Source organism: Erythrolamprus reginae, chromosome 5 (assembly GCF_031021105.1).
Source record: "Erythrolamprus reginae isolate rEryReg1 chromosome 5, rEryReg1.hap1, whole genome shotgun sequence".
NCBI classification, from domain to species: domain Eukaryota; kingdom Metazoa; phylum Chordata; class Lepidosauria; order Squamata; family Dipsadidae; genus Erythrolamprus; species Erythrolamprus reginae.
The window spans coordinates 37682850-37699210 of NC_091954.1; the positions used below are offsets into that span (position 1 = coordinate 37682850).

General features: G+C 41.3%; 1 protein-coding gene across 1 annotated transcript in view; it reads left to right on the forward strand.

Annotated features, from left to right (window-relative positions):
* Positions 1-16361, forward strand: part of CC2D2B (coiled-coil and C2 domain containing 2B) — a 114913-nt gene that overhangs the window by 59450 nt on the left and 39102 nt on the right. Inside the window, exons 17-20 of the mRNA XM_070752397.1 lie at positions 3042-3134; positions 5423-5515; positions 13684-13778; positions 14364-14534. Of these exons, the coding sequence (XP_070608498.1) occupies positions 3042-3134; positions 5423-5515; positions 13684-13778; positions 14364-14534 (452 nt within the window). The remainder of the gene's footprint in view (positions 1-3041; positions 3135-5422; positions 5516-13683; positions 13779-14363; positions 14535-16361) is intronic.

A 16361-nucleotide genomic window follows, 5' to 3' on the forward strand; every position in this document is an offset into this window, starting at 1 on the left:
CTAATGCAACAGGCGAGATTAAAGAAACAATAGTTTGGGATACACATAAACAGTGAAGAGGGAGGGTGGGGCAGCCCATGCTTAGTACTATATAGAAATGCATTTCAAATGGAAAGGTTAATCGAGCTACAGTTATGGGGGGAAAAGAAATGGGTAGAATTAGAAAAAGAAATTAATAACATAAATAACAAAGAACTACTATTTAAAAATTGGAGTAGAATTGAAATCGGTACCTTAAGTGATCCTTTTAAAGCATGTTTAGAAACATGGCTTAAATGGCAGAGGACAAGCGGAATAAAAGTATCCAAGTTATCAACGTTACATGGATTAAATATAGGGGACGATGCTAATCTAAGTAGAATTATTAAAATACTAAATAGTAAAGGGGTAACGAGAATTGAACAATTATATGAGAAAGATGGAAGAGTTAGTAGAACCAGATTGGAATGGTGGATCGGTAAACAGAATTGGTTGCAGATCAATGCAATATGTACATATTTAAATAAAAGTGAGAATAAAGAAATCTTCTTACGAGAAGAAAATAGTTTAGAAAAAATAATAAATGAAAAGATAAATGAAAGTAAAGCACAAGCCAGCAAAATATATAGGATGTTATTGCAAAGGGAAGAAGAAGTAGCTAAAAGTTTAACAAGATGTTGGCAGGATAATTTACAAATAGATGAAAGAGAAATGAAAGAAATAATAGAAAATATATATAAGATTAAAAATACGAGAGTTAAAGAGATGAGAAGAAAAATCTTACATAAGTGGTATTATACACCTGTACAAATTGCACACTTCCAGGGGAAAGAGAAGAGCAAATGTTGGCATGGGTGTCAGAAAAAAGGAATATTTATGCATATGATCTGGGAGTGTGCAGAAATACAGAAATTCTGGAAGGTAGTCCAGAATGAAATTAATAAAATGTTAAACATTAATTGGATTATTATAAAAGAAACAGCAATTTTAATTAAATATAGGGAATTAGGAGAATTTAAGGAAATTAAAACTGCAGCATTGGAAAGTGCTCAAGCGGTGATAGTTTTAGGATGGAAAGATTCTACAAAATGGACAGTACAAAATTGGTATTGGTATATGGTGGATCACATATATTTTGAAATTATGGAAATAAGATTAAATAATTTTGATGAGAATAAATTAGAGAAGCTGATGGTGCGATGGAACAAGGTAAAAGATTATATGTTAAGTAAAATCTGTGATGTAAATACGAAAAATAAACTACAATCACTCTTTTAGTAAAATTTGCTCAAGATAGAGCCAAGGATTAATAGATAGATAAACAAGTGAAACCTCTTTGAATCCTCCTGTAGGGGTGGTGGGGGTGACGGGGTGTGTGTGTTGTTTGGTGATGGGCACAAGCACTGTGCACTGTTATATGTTTGTTTTTTGTAAACCTATAAAAATCAATAAAAATTATATTTAAAAAAAAAAAGACATGTACAGCTGAGTATCATCAGCATATTAATAGTAACTCCCCCCTTGCCCTTGGATGATCTCACCCAACGGTTTCATGTAGATATTAAACAGCAGGGGGGAGAGGACTGACCCCTGAGGAACCCCACATAGTAGTCAACCTCTAACCCCCCGCTAACACTGACTGCGACTGACCAGAGAGGTAAGAGGAGAACCAACGTAAAACAGTGCCTCCCACTCCCAACCCCTCTAGTCGGCGCAGAAGGATATCATGATCGATGGTATCGAAAGCCGCTGAGAGGTCAAGAAGCACCAGGACAGAGGATAAACCCCTGTCCCGTGCCCGCCAGAGATCATCCATCAGTGCAACCAAAGCAGTTCCTGTGCTGTAGCTGGGCCTGAATCCTGACTGCCGAGGGCCTAGATAATCAGCTTCTTCCAAGCACCGCAGGAGCTGGAATGACACCACCTTCTCAACAACCTTCCCCATAAAGGGAAGGTTGTAGACAGGACAATAGTTGTTAAATACGGCTGGGTCCAGGGGAGGCTTCTTGAGGAGTGGGCGCACAAGTGCTTCCTTGTAGGGAGCTGGGAAGGACCCCTCCCTCAGAGAAGCATTTCTTATACAACATATAATTACAGCTACCAGAATATGTATCACCCAAAATTGGAAGAAAGAGGAAATGAGGCCACCTGTGGTTGGGTGGGGCTGTGGTTGGGTGGGGCTGTGGTAATTAGTGAGGCTGCTATAAATAGCAGCCTGTGGGTTTGGCCATTGTGGAGGATTATCTGATCGTTGTGTTTCGTGACTGCTTTACTGACTTTGACTTTTTGTGTGGTGATTTTCCCCTGCTTTGAAACTAAACCAGAGCCAAGTGTGTTTCACTTTGTGAAAGAAGAAATACTGTGAATTGCCTCACAGCTGCAAGCTAAGTATCACAGAACTGATAATGGACTTGTACAAATTACCAGTTTGGTTGGAAACAAGTGCTCTTTGCTATACCAAAAGAGGGCTTAGGTTAAGTGAATTTTCATTATAAAGAACATTGTTTTGAATTTTCAAACGTGTGTGTGTCTGAAATTTGTACCTATGAATTTTTGGGAGGAGTCTACCAGAGAGCCCGACGGAACAGATATAAGATGGTTATTGTAGAAATTATGAATAAGAATATATACACAAGTGTAGAGTGGAAAAGGAGGCTTTATATAAAGCCAAATGAAAACTTGGTATCGAGCATTGTAAAATAATATAAATGATAAATGGTTTAGCTGTCAAGATAGACAGCAAGGCGGGGAGGTATTTCTAATATGGTTGTATGGGTTTTTTCTTTTTCTTTTCTTCCTTTACTTTCCTTCTCTTTCCTTTTTTGTGTTAAATGTTTGTTTGTGCCAAGACAAATGTATAATACAAGATTAGTTTATAGAATATGAATAAAATACCAGAGATTATGTACTGTCTTTTTAATTGTATACAAATTCAATTAAAAAAAATTCTAAAAAATATTAAATAAATAAATAAATATAGTGACTTGGATGCTATATTTTGTTTGGCCAAGCAGCCTAATGTTACTTTTAATTGATTTATTAAAAAATATTTTTTCTTTCAGGAATATGGAGGCCAATTGGAAAAGGATATGTTTATGACAGATATGGATCCTATTTCTGCCCAAAGAAATGGTTCTGCCAACTTTGTTAGAATGGTATGACAGTTTTCAATATAGTAGAAAATGAATGGCTGGAAACTACTTACCACATTGAAAATAAAACAATGTAGTATTTGATTTGTATCAAACCTAAGGACAGTTGTCTTAAATTAACATTTATTGTCACTTTTTTCTGTGAACACACTGGTGTACTGTAAAAATTCAATTCTGATACTCCCAAAAGAAAATATAATTGTATACATACATGCACACACATGCTATACACCACTGGTGGGTTTCTCTTACGTTCCCAGTTTGGAAATGTGTGTGCGTCACATCTGGGTAGTGACCCTGTGAGTATGTGCAGGAGCTTTGCTCATGTGCAGAGGGTTCTTTGCAAGCTGCTTTGAAGCAGCGGCAACCAGGGAACTGGTTCAGGGGCATGGCACGCTGGCCATCACTACCAGTTCAGTGAATGGGGCAAAATTTCCACCACTAGTTTGCATGAACCGGTAGCAACCCACCACTGCTAGGCACACACGCACACACACTAATCACAGTCCATTTTGAATATATAGCAGAAAAAAGTTTTGAGAGTTGTCAGAGTTGATACTACAGTATATGGTACAAAGCTATTACAGAATCTAGTAGTCTAGAAACTAGTCATAGAGAGGTTCCATAGTGTCCATGACAATACTGCAGATTCTTCTTAAGCAGCACTTATGCCACTTATATGCCATGTTCTGAATAGAAGCAAGTGAACATTGAATAATCATAAAGGGAAGGTTGTAGACAGGACGATAGTTGTTAAATACGGTTGGGTCCAGGGGAGGCTTCTTGAGGAGTGGGCGCACAAGTGCTTCCTTGTAGGGAGCTGGGAAGGACCCCTCCCTCAGAGAAGCATTTCTTATACAACATATAATTACAGCTACCAGAATATGTATCAGCCAAAATTGGAAGAAAGAGGAAATGCTAACAGAAAGAACTATTATAAAGAAAATATACGATAGCACAGAATTAGATAAAATAACACAAGAATTAGAAGATAAGGATGAATCGAAATATCATGAAGTATGGAAGGAATTTTATAATTGGGTAGAAAGAATGAAACAGAATAAAGATGTATCAAGGGGTACTATGTTAAACAATTATAAAGATATTGTTGTGGTTAGCTCTGGCACAGCTCCTGCCCCATTGACTGTGGATGTGGGGGAGACATCCACATGCTGCAGGCCTGATTTGCCCCTGGTGGAATCTGATGATGAAGGCTCCTCTGACCAAGAAGACATGAGTGACAGGGAGTCGGAGAGTGTGGCAGATAGCTCAGAAGGAGATCAATTATCTAGCTCCTCCTTGGATTCAGAACAAGAGTTAATGATACAGCCATGCATGCAGAGAGCGATGCATAGGCAACAACAACTGAGAGATTATCAAAGAAAATGAGGCCACCTGTGGTTGGGTGGGGCTGTGGTAATTAGTGAGGCTGCTATAAATAGCAGCCTGTGCGTTTGGCCATTGTGGAGGATTATCTGATCATTGTGTTTCGTGACTGCTTTACTGACTTTGACTTTTTGTGGTGATTTTTCCCCGCTTTGAAACTAAACCAGAGCCAAGTGTGTTTCACTTTGTGAAAGAAGAAATACTGTGAATTGCCTCACAGCTGCAAGCTAAGTATCACAGAACTGATAATGGACTTGTACAAATTACCAGTTTGGTTGGAGACGAGTGCTCTTTGCTATACCAAAAGAGGGCTTAGGTTAAGTGAATTTTCATTATAAAGAACATTGTTTTGAATTTTCAAACGTGTGTGTGTCTGAAATTTGTAGCTATTAATTTTTGGGAGGAGTCTACCAGAGAGCCCGACGGAACAGATATAAGATGGTTATTGTAGAAATTATGAATAAGAATATATACACAAGTGTAGAGTGGAAAAGGAGGCTTTATATAAAGCCAAATGAAAACTTGGTATCGAGCATTGTAAAATAATATAAATGATAAATGATTTAGCTGTCAAGATAGACAGCAAGGCGGGGAGGTATTTCTAATATGGTTGTATGGGTTTTTTCTTTTTCTTTTCTTCCTTTACTTTCCTTCTCTTTCCTTTTTTGTGTTAAATGTTTGTTTGTGCCAAGACAAATGTATAATACAAGATTAGTTTATAGAATATGAATAAGATACCAGAGATTATGTACTGTCTTTTTAATTGTATACAAGTTCAATTAAAAAAAATTATTAAAAATATTAAATAAATAAATAAATATAGTGACTTGGATGCTATATTTTGTTTGGCCAAGCAGCCTAATGTTACTTTTAATTGATTTATTAAAAAATATTTTTTCTTTCAGGAATATGGAGGCCAATTGGAAAAGGATATGTTTATGACAGATATGGATCCTATTTCTGCCCAAAGAAATGGTTCTGCCAACTTTGTTAGAATGGTATGACAGTTTTCAATATAGTAGAAAATGAATGGCTGGAAACTACTTACCATATTGAAAATAAAACAATGTAGTATTTGATTTGTATCAAACCACTAGTTTGCATGAACCGGTAGCAACCCACCACTGCTAGGCACACGCGCACACGCACACACACTAATCACAGTCCATTTTGAATATATAGCAGAAAAAAGTTTTGAGAGTTGGCAAAGTTGATACTACAGTATATGGTACAAAGCTATTACAGAATCTAGTAGTCCAGAAACTAGTCAGAGAGGTTCCATAGTGTCCATGACAATACTGCAGATCCTTCTTAAGCAGCACTTATGCCACTTATATGCCATGTTCTGAATAGGAGCAAGTGAACATTGAATAATCTTTTCTGCCATCCTCACTAGTCCCTGCACAACCTTTTTATTTGAAAAAGTAATACTTCCAAACCACAGAATAATACAATATGACAGGATGTTTTCAATTGTCCATCTATAGAAAGAGTCTTCTAATGTAATATATGTACTGTATATTTTGCTGAAGTATATGCTGCTTAGGATGTAATTGCTGTAATAACATCAACAATAAAATATAGACTTTCTCAGATTTATACACTGCTCAAAAAAAAATAAAGGTAGCACACCCTAGATCTGAATGAATGAAATATTCTCATTGAATACTTTGCTCTGTACAAAGTTGAATGTGCTGACAACAAAATGAAATCGATTGTCAATCAGTGTTGCTTCCTAAATGGACAGTTTGATTTCACAGAAATTTGATTTACTTGGAGTTATATTCTGTTGTTTAAGTGTTCCCTTTATTTTTTTGAGCAGTATATATAGCTTAAATTCATATATAAACCACGTAGAACAAAAATAAGAAATATTGCTATATCAGCACAAAGATGGCTTAGAGTAATGCATTGCAGTTACCTGTATATTGTTAAAACAAAAGCTGAATATTGAACAGTATAAAATACTGTTTAAATCTTGTGCACCAAGTAAGAATTAATTCCTATTCATATAAAGACTCACATTTCCACTTTAATTTAATACAATACAGTATAACTTTATTATGTCAGCCATTGATCAAAGACCAAACAACAGATTACATAAAGTCATAACAGAAAATATGATTCTATAAATACTGTATTTAGAACTAATTTAAATATTTAGTTTTAAAATGATATATTTAGATTTTACTTAAAAATAACAGGATATTGAAAATACATACTATTATATTTTTGTTTAAAGTTAATATGCTCTTTAATTAGAGTTCTGTAAACTTTATCATTATAATCTGGAAATAAAAGCAAAGCATTAAAAAAACCCAAACAAGGTTAAGGAAAATGTATTGCAACATGCTATTTTCAAAAATTACCCATCTATAACAGCAGAGGTCATTCATTGCATTCTTAATACAGCCAAAACAGCTTGAAGAATAGGTTTAATTATTTTTCCAAATGTGTTTCCCCCCCTATATTTAATATAAGAAGGGGATTTTTTATAAAATTGGCAAATATACTGAGATCTACTGGTGGTGATATAAATGTTAGATCTTAAAAATGATAATGAGTTAAATTATTCAGTAACTGAAAATATTCTGCAGAAATTTGATAAAGCTAAATATTTAAATTTAGAAAACCAAAAAGAGAACAAGCAGGTATGGCGGAAGCCATGGAGCTAGCCGTTCCAGGGGAAGGAGGAATCGCTGCTTAGTAGCGATCCCTTCTTCAGGCTCCATGAGCTTAACTCAAGGCACTGGTGATGAGTGTAATTCTGGCCCTGGGCTCAAGTTGTTGCTACTCAATGCCAGGTCGGTGGTAAATAAAGCTCTCCTCATCCGGGATCTGATCCTGGATGAGGAGGCCGACCTGGCTTGTGTGACCGAAACCTGGCTGGGCCCGGAGGGAGGAGTTCCTCTCTCTGAAATTTGCCCAGCTGGGTTTCGGGTATGGCACCAACCTCGACCCCAGGGAAGGGGGGGAGGAGTGGCTATTATAGCCAGGGAGAGTCTTGGCCTGCGTAGGCTCATTGCTCCAGAGGTTGCGGGTTGCGAGTCCCTCCTGGTGAAGTTGGACTTAGGGGTTCAGGTGGGCTTGTTACTCACGTACCTGCCTCCCAGCTGCGTGTCAACAGCCCTGCCTGTGCTGCTCGAGGAGGTGGCCGGGCTGGCGGTGGAGTTCCCCGGACTTATCGTCCTGGGGGACTTCAATCTGCCGTCGCTCGGCGGTTCCTCTGGACTGGCACAGGAGTTCATGGCCACCATGACAGCCATGGACCTGACTCAAGTAGTTCAGGGTCCGACTCACGAGGGTGGGCACGCACCCGATATGATATTCCTCTCTGAGCAACTGAGTAATGATCTGAGATTAAGGGGCTTAGAAGTGCTGCCTTTGTCGTGGTCAGATCATTTCCTACTGCGGCTTAACTTCCTGGCTCCAATCCTTCCCCGCAGGGAGGCGGAACCAATTAGGAGGTTCCGCCCCAGACGCCTGATGGATCCAGAAGGCTTCCAGATGGCGCTTGGGGTTATTCCAGATACACTTGTCCACAGTTCGGCAGAGTCTCTTGCTGAGGCCTGGAACAAGGCTGCAGGGGAGGCTCTTGACCGGATTGCGCCGTTGCGACCTCTCCGCGGCACTAGACCCCGTAGAGCTCCATGGTTCAACGAGGAGCTCCGGGTGTTGAAGCGCCAGAAGAGACGTCTGGAGAAGCGATGGAGGAAGAGTAAGTCCGAATCCGATCGAACACTTGTAAGAGCTCATATTAAGACTTACAAAGTGGCGCTCAAGGCGGCAAGATGCGCGTATCATGCCGCCTTGATTGCATCAGCGGAATCCCGCCCGGCCGCTCTGTTTAGGGTAACCCGCTCCCTTCTTAATCAGAGGGGAGTTGGGGAGCCCTTGCAGAGTAGTGCCGAGGATTTTAACACGTTTTTCGCTGATAAAATCGCCCGGATCCGAGCAGACCTCGACTCCAATTGTGAAACAGAGTCGACTGACAATGAGTCAGTCGAGGTGACTGGGGCTAAACGTCTTTGTCCATCTGTCTGGGAGGAGTTTGACCTGGTGACACCTGATGAAGTGGACAAGGCCATTGGAGCTGTGAGTTCCGCCACCTGTTTACTGGATCCGTGTCCCTCTTGGCTGGTTTCGGCCAGTCGAGGGGTGACACGGAGCTGGGTCCAGGAGATTGTCAACGCCTCCTTGGGGAGGGGGTCCTTTCCGCCACTTTATAAGGAGGCGGTTGTGCGCCCCCTCCTCAAGAAGCCTTCCCTGGACCCAGCCGTGCTTAATAACTACCGTCCAGTCTCCAACCTTCCCTTCATGGGGAAGGTTGTCGAGAAGGTGGTGGCACTTCAACTCCAGCGGTCCTTGGATGAAGCCGATTATCTAGGTCCTCAGCAGTCTGGATTCAGGCCCGGCTACAGCACGGAAACTGCTTTGGTCGCGTTGATGGATGATCTCTGGCGGGCCCGGGACAGGGGCTTGTCCTCTGTCCTGGTGCTCCTTGACCTCTCAGCGGCTTTCGATACCATCGACCATGGTATCCTTCTGCGCCGGCTGGAGGGGTTGGGAGTGGGAGGCACTGTTCTTCAGTGGTTCTCCTCCTACCTCTCCGGTCGGTCGCAGTCGGTGTTAGTGGGGGGTCAGAGGTCGACCCCGAGGTTTCTCCCTTGTGGGGTGCCTCAGGGGTCGGTCCTCTCCCCCCTGCTATTTAATATCTACATGAAACCGCTGGGTGAGATCATCCAAGGGCATGGGGTGAGGTATCATCAATATGCCGATGATACCCAGTTGTACATCTCCACCCCATGTCCAGTCAACGAAGCAGTGGAAGTGATGTGCCGGTGCCTGGAGGCTGTTGGGGCCTGGATGGGTGTCAACAAACTCAAACTCAACCCAGACAAGACGGAGTGGCTGTGGGTCTTGCCTCCCAAGGACAATTCTATCTGTCCGTCCATTACCCTGGGGGGGGAATTATTGACCCCCTCAGAGAGGGTCCGCAACTTGGGCGTCCTCCTCGATCCACAGCTCACATTAGAAAAACACCTTTCAGCTGTGGCGAGGGGGGCGTTTGCCCAGGTTCGCCTGGTGCGCCAGTTGCGGCCCTATTTGGACCGGGAGTCATTGCTCACAGTCACTCATGCCCTCATCACCTCGAGGCTCGACTACTGTAACGCTCTCTACATGGGGCTACCTTTGAAAAGTGTTCGGAAACTTCAGATCGTGCAGAATGCAGCTGCGAGAGCAATTATGGGCTTCTCCAAGTATGCCCATATCACTCCAACACTCCGCAGTCTGCATTGGCTGCCGATCAGTTTCCGGTCACAATTCAAAGTGTTGGTTATGACCTATAAAGCCCTTCATGGCACCGGACCAGAATATCTTCGGGACCGCCTCCTGCCGCACGAATCCCAGCGACCGGTTAGGTCCCACAGAGTTGGCCTTCTCCAGGTCCCGTCGACTAAACAATGTCGTCTGGCGGGACCCAGGGGAAGAGCCTTCTCTGTGGGGGCCCCGACCCTCTGGAACCAGCTCCCCCCTGAGATTAGGATTGCCCCCACCCTCCCTGCCTTTCGTAAACTCCTTAAGACCCACCTTTGCCGTCAGGCATGGGGGAACTAAAACACCTCCCCCTTGCCCATGTTGTTTTGTTGATTGACTGACTGTGTGCCTGTTTTTTATATATACTGTTTTTTTTATGAGATTATTAATTTCAATTGGAATCTGGATGGGTGGGCATTGGATTTGGTATTGTGTACTGTACTGTTTTTTATTATTGTTGTGAGCCGCCCCGAGTTTGCGGAGAGGGGCGGCATATAAATCCAATAAACCTAACCTAACCTAACAAGGATACTAGTATCTGGTCCTTTTCTTAAAAAAAGTTTAAGTTATTGAAAAGAGGGAAACTCTAGTACCTTAGTCCAATTATTTAAAATTCTAATAATCCACATGTCAGAGACCTCCCACTCCCACTCAAAAACTGATTTTAAAGAAGCAAGATGTAGATGAGATTAGTGTGTCAATTTTTTTAAAAAATTAATATCTGATCAGTGTTTTCTTTATGACTTTTCTAATGGATAAGCCATGTCACTGACGCTGACAAAACTAAACCAACTAATGTTCAAACATTAAAACTTATTCTTCTCATAGTTATCAAATATTTAAACAGTATTGGATCCAAGCTGATAGAACTCTATTCAGACATTAGGGTGTACTTCAAATAATTATCATATCACAAGCCTAAATTGTTAGATTCGGGTAATAAGGATTCAGAGGCACTGTAGCTTTTATTTAAGATAGCTATAGGACTGGCCGTGCTCTGAGGGAAGGTGCAGCTTGGACTGCTCTTCAAATTTGCCGGTTGTGCTTTAGCTAAGGTGATCAGACATCCCGCTTTCCGTGGGACAGTCCCGCTTTTGAGCAATTTTTCCTGCGTCCCAGGGCATTTTTTAAGTCCTGATATTTTTTGAAACAAACCATGCTGACTGGACATTGCTGGACATCTGCATTGGTTGATTTTGAGCAGTGCAGAATCTGAGCTTCGTTCTTTACGGCTTCCAAGTTTCCCCCCCAGCAGATTCTACTCGGTGGTGCCGGGAAAAAACTCGGAAGCTGCAAAGAAGGAAGCTCAGCTTCCACGCTGCTCAAAATCGACCAATGTGGAGGTCCAGCAATGTCCAGTTGGCAGCTTGTTGGGTGGGCTGTCCTTCGTGCCTGCGTCTCCTCCACAAGCCGGTGACTCTGCACTCCTCCGACAGCCCATGCTTGGGAGCAGGCAGATGGAATGGTGAATAAAGATGGCTCTGTCCCGGCACTTTTTCTCCCCAACGGGCCTTCACCCCGGCACTGCCAATGGAGTGACTGAACGCGCTCTGCTTCTGACTCTGGGTCGCCGTTGCCTCGGAAGCTGGTGAGAGAGGCAGCGCAGGTGCCCGCCATCGACAGAGAGGGAGAGACAGAGAGAAGAAAGGAAGAGAGAGAGAAAGAGAAAGGGAGAGAGAAAGAGTGAGAAAGAGAGAGCAAGAGAGGAGGACAGAGCAAGAGAGAGAGAGCAAGAGGGGGAGAAAGAGAGAGCAAGACAGGAAGAGAGAGAAAGATATAGTAAGAGAGAGAGAAAGAGAGAGAGCGCAAGAGAGAGAGGGAGAGAGAAAGAGTGAGAGCAAGAGGGGGAGAGAGAAAGAGAGAGAAAGCAAGAGAGAGAAAGAGACAGAGAAAGAGAGAGAGCAAGAGAGGGAGAGAAAGGGAGGGAGGAAGAGAGAAAAAAAGGAGAGGAAGACAGAAAGAAAGAGAGATGGAGGGAAGAAGGAAGAGAGAAAGAAAGAGACAAAGAGGAAGGAAGAGAGAGAAAGAGTGAGAAAAAAGAGAGAGGAAGGGAGGATGAGAGAAAGAGGGAGGGAGAAAAAGAAAGAAATGAAGGGAGAGAAAGAGGGAGGGAGGGGGAAAGAGACTAATAGAGAGAAAGGGAGTGAGGAAGAGAGAGAAAGAAAAAAAATGCTAATTTTTTTTGGCTACACATTTTTACCTCCCCCCCGGCTCAATGGTGTCCCTCTTTCCCAAACTGAATATCTGGTCACTTTAGCTTTAGCCAATCTGCGACTGGCATGCAAATTTGGAAAGTGTACTTGCGTACACAATATAAATTAATTAGGTTTCTTTTTCCTGCTTTGAGAATTTGTATCATAAATACATAGATTAAAAAGATGTAGGAAAAGGACAAAACCATGCTCAACAAAATACTTGTTACACTATATGTTAAATATACTATTGAGTAAAATCTCACTTGAACTCGGGTATTTTAATACAATCACACACCTTCCACAGAATTGCATGTTCCAATTGGGACTAGATGCAGACTCCTTATATCTCACATATAATAAGATGTTTTGGTTTCTTTACCTCAAGCAATTATCTGGCACACAAGAATTAATCCAGCTATGCTAGCCCAACACAACAATTTCTCCATTCCTATCATTCCTACATTTCAATACAAATTGTATTGTACTGAATAATAAATAAAGCACAATATCATTTGTATTGAAATTTATTTATCTTGCTTCCCCCCCCTCCCCAACATTTAGTCTAGTGATGGAATGTTCTGGAAAATGAAAATTGTAGCAAATTATTGCTTCTAATGAGATGTTACTTTATTTTACTAATTTAATTTTAATAAATATAAAGCCTAATTTGAGGTCTACTTTAAGAGCAGAAAGGGTGCATGAGTGAATTGAACAAAATTGTGCTTGCAAGTGGTTATTCCTGCTCTCAAACACATTTAAATGTTGACATAATTTAATACAGAAGAGGAAGGATTTTGCTAGCAAATATAATGAAATAAAATGTATACCTCTCCCTAAAAATAAAACACTTTTTTATTCTAAAAATCACGTTTCCTTATTTAGTATCTGATTAGACATGGACAAAAATTAGTAATTCTGATGCCATCATACAGTATGTTTGGTTTGATCCCCACGGGCAACATGCACCTTTTACATAGCAACAAAATGTTTCTTCAACCTTCTAACCTATCTGCTTCAAGCAATGCCTGTGATAGATAATTTACATATAAATGTATTGAGCCGGGGTGGTGCAGCAGGTAGAGTGCTGTACTGCAGGCCACTGAAGCTGACTGTAGATCTGAAGGTCAGTGGTTCAAATCTCATCACTGGCTCAAGGTTGACTCAGCCTTCCATCCTTCCGAGGTGGGTAAAATGAGGACCCGGAATGTGGAGGCAATATGCTGACTCTGTTAAAAAGTGCTATTGCTAACATGTTGTAAGCCGCTCTGAGTCTAAGGAGAAGGGCGGCATAAAAATCAAATAAATAAATAAATTGATTTCTGCTGGCACTTCCAAAGCATTAACAACATCTAAATACTAATAAAGGATACCATTTGTAGTTCAGGGTCTCTGAGCTTGCTTGTTTTCTTATTTATTTTATTTATTTATTTATTGGATTTGTATGCCGCCCCTCTCCGTGCACTTGGGGCGGCAGACGTTTAAAGCCCATCAGTGCTAGCACTAGTTGAGGTAATGAAATGTCTTCAAAAAAACAACCAAGCTGAGAGATCATCAAGGAGCTCTTAACATCTAAATAATTTTTGTTTCTGGATTAAATTCATGTTGATTAAATTTTACAGAGAACTTATGCTTTTTTTACTATGTTTTTTTAGATGCGAAATCAAGTTGCAAAACAAATTTTGACCATTAGGCACAAATTTAATTTATCAGATCTTGTGAGTGATTATGAAGAAATTATATCAATGAGGTAGATATTTTTAAACAACTTATTTTAAAATGACTCAAGGTGAGTACAAATGCATAATATGAACAATGTAAAATACTAAAAAAAACTTCTTACTGCATGAAACTGAAAGGTAAAAAAAATAGTCTGAACGACTATTATTTTTGAAAAACTATAACAAATACATTTTTACAACATGATATACTTTGTGGTGTCTGGTAAATAGTGTAAAATATACTGTATGAAATAAATTTGTTTTATAAAACCAATTGTGCATAAATTTCAAGATCTAAGAAGTGGCAAATGCCATTCCCTGCTATAGTATCATTTCACGATGACATCAATGAACAGCCTATTATTAGGTAAACTTCAATAATAAAAATCCTTTGGGGACACATAAGGGCTTCCACATGAATTGGAACCAGCAGCAGCCACTGGGAGAGGGTCAAGAAAACAGTTGCAGCAGTGTCATTGTCGCCCCTGCCCCACCCTTTGTATGTGTACATAAAGTTAACAAACACAGAAGGACTTTGATTACACTGTTGCAGCCATCAACTTGACTTTTTCAGCCTGATCTAAATAACTGATTTATTTCTTCATTTGTTATAGCCAACTGAGTAATGCAATTTTCAAGCTAAGTGAACGCAGAAGACATTTGAAACCACAAAGGAAAGAGAGACGAAAGGTTGCAGCCCAGGCAGTCTCGGATGGAGATGTTAAACTTCTTATCAGAATATTGAGAGCATACAATATTCCTGCAAGAAAGGCACCAGCATTTAAGTAGGTGTAACATTCAATGAATACAAACAAAGTTTTTTTTAGTAATACAGTTAAATGCTATAATAAAACAATAATACAGCAATCTATAATAACTGCAGATTATTTAGATAGTCATGCACACTACAAGGTAATTAGCAGCAATTATTATTCTCACCTATTTCCTCAAGGGAAGACTTGTCACAAATCTCAAAATAGGAGGGACCTCTGTACCTTGATTTGCCCAACGATAACAGCATTGCATCTGATCAACCTTCTTTTATGGGACTCTTTCAAAATTCCCTCTTTAAATTCTTGCTTCACAAGGCTAAACATGTGGCTAGCATGGTTCCCTTGGCTCCAGACCCAGACTCGTAATCAGAACAGGGGTTGATAGATCCCCTGTTCTTCGAACGTATCTCTGAGGAGGAAGTCATTCCTTCTCCTAAACTGTTCATCGACATCATTAAATGACAGTGGAATTTGTCTGGTGTGGGGCCTAATCTGTCGTTATCGGACAGAAGGCTATATAATGTGGCCCCAGATTTGGCTAAGGTCCTCCAGTCCCCTCCATAGACCTGCTGGTAGTAGACTTACATGCCTCTTCATCACTCCTGGGCAGAGGTAGGCAAAGTTGGCTCTTCTATGACTTGTGGACTTCAAGTCCCAGAATTCCTGAGCCAATCATGCTAGCTCAGGAATTCTGAGAGTTGAAGTACACATGTCATAGAAGAACAAACTTTGCCTACAATTTCAGATCCAGATGAATCTTTATGCCCGGAGGATAGGCGTATAGAACACTCACTCCAGCAGGCACATCAAGCAGCGGCCTGGGCCATCTGTGCCTCCATGACTGTACCCTTTTTTGCCAGGACCTCCCTCATCTGGCTTTGCCATTTGCAGGGGAAACTCACAGCTGCCAATGTCTGTTTATGCCAGGATGTCAACAAACTGATTACTTCTGCTCAGCTGTCTTCAGATACTACCCTCAATATGGCATGCTTCACATCAAGATCCATTGGCTCCACTGTGGCAGCCAGGCACATGTTCTAGCTAAAGAGCTGGCAAGTTGACACCCATCATGAATGGCATCTGGTGTCAGCTGACATTTCTGGCTGCAATCTGTTTGGGGAGAGACTAGATCCCCTCTTTGTCAAATTCAAGGACCACCACAAGATCCTATCCTCCATTGCCAGACAGGCTGAATACCGCCCATCACCTTATTTCCGCAGACCTTCATCCCGTCCTGCAGATTCATGTGCCAGGTCTCCTAGATACCAAGGGGTACTTACACCAATGGCAAGGGCCATGACAAGACCACCCCGAATTAAGGTGTCCCTTTAAAGGGGAGGAAATCATTTATTCTGATGCCCTAAGTACATTTATTCCTGAGCACCCCATCAGAGGTTGCTTGGCCTACTTTGCAGCCTGATGGGAAGAGTCAACTTCGGACACTGAATCAGACAGTCTATCACATTCGGTCTATCTCTTGAGTTCCCTTCTACTCCCCTAAGGTTTTTTCTATGCTTCCCTGTCTCTAGGGACCTGGATAAATGGATCCTCATGGAGACAGCTACTCAGCACTTGCTGAATATCAATGCCATCCCTGCTGTCCCAGAGGATCAATGTAAACAGGGCTTCTACTCAATTTTGTTGGTGGTCCCAAAACCTTGGGGGGATGGAAAGTCATCTTCTGCTATTCAAGCTTGGGAAGATTTGAAGGTCACCATCCAGGTCCTATGATACCACAGGTTCTCCCACTTGGAGGAGAGTCAGCTTCTTCCATCGATTCAAATTCTCCACTTAGGGGCTATTACCTTTGGGGCTGGGCATCGTCTATCTGTCCCCAGA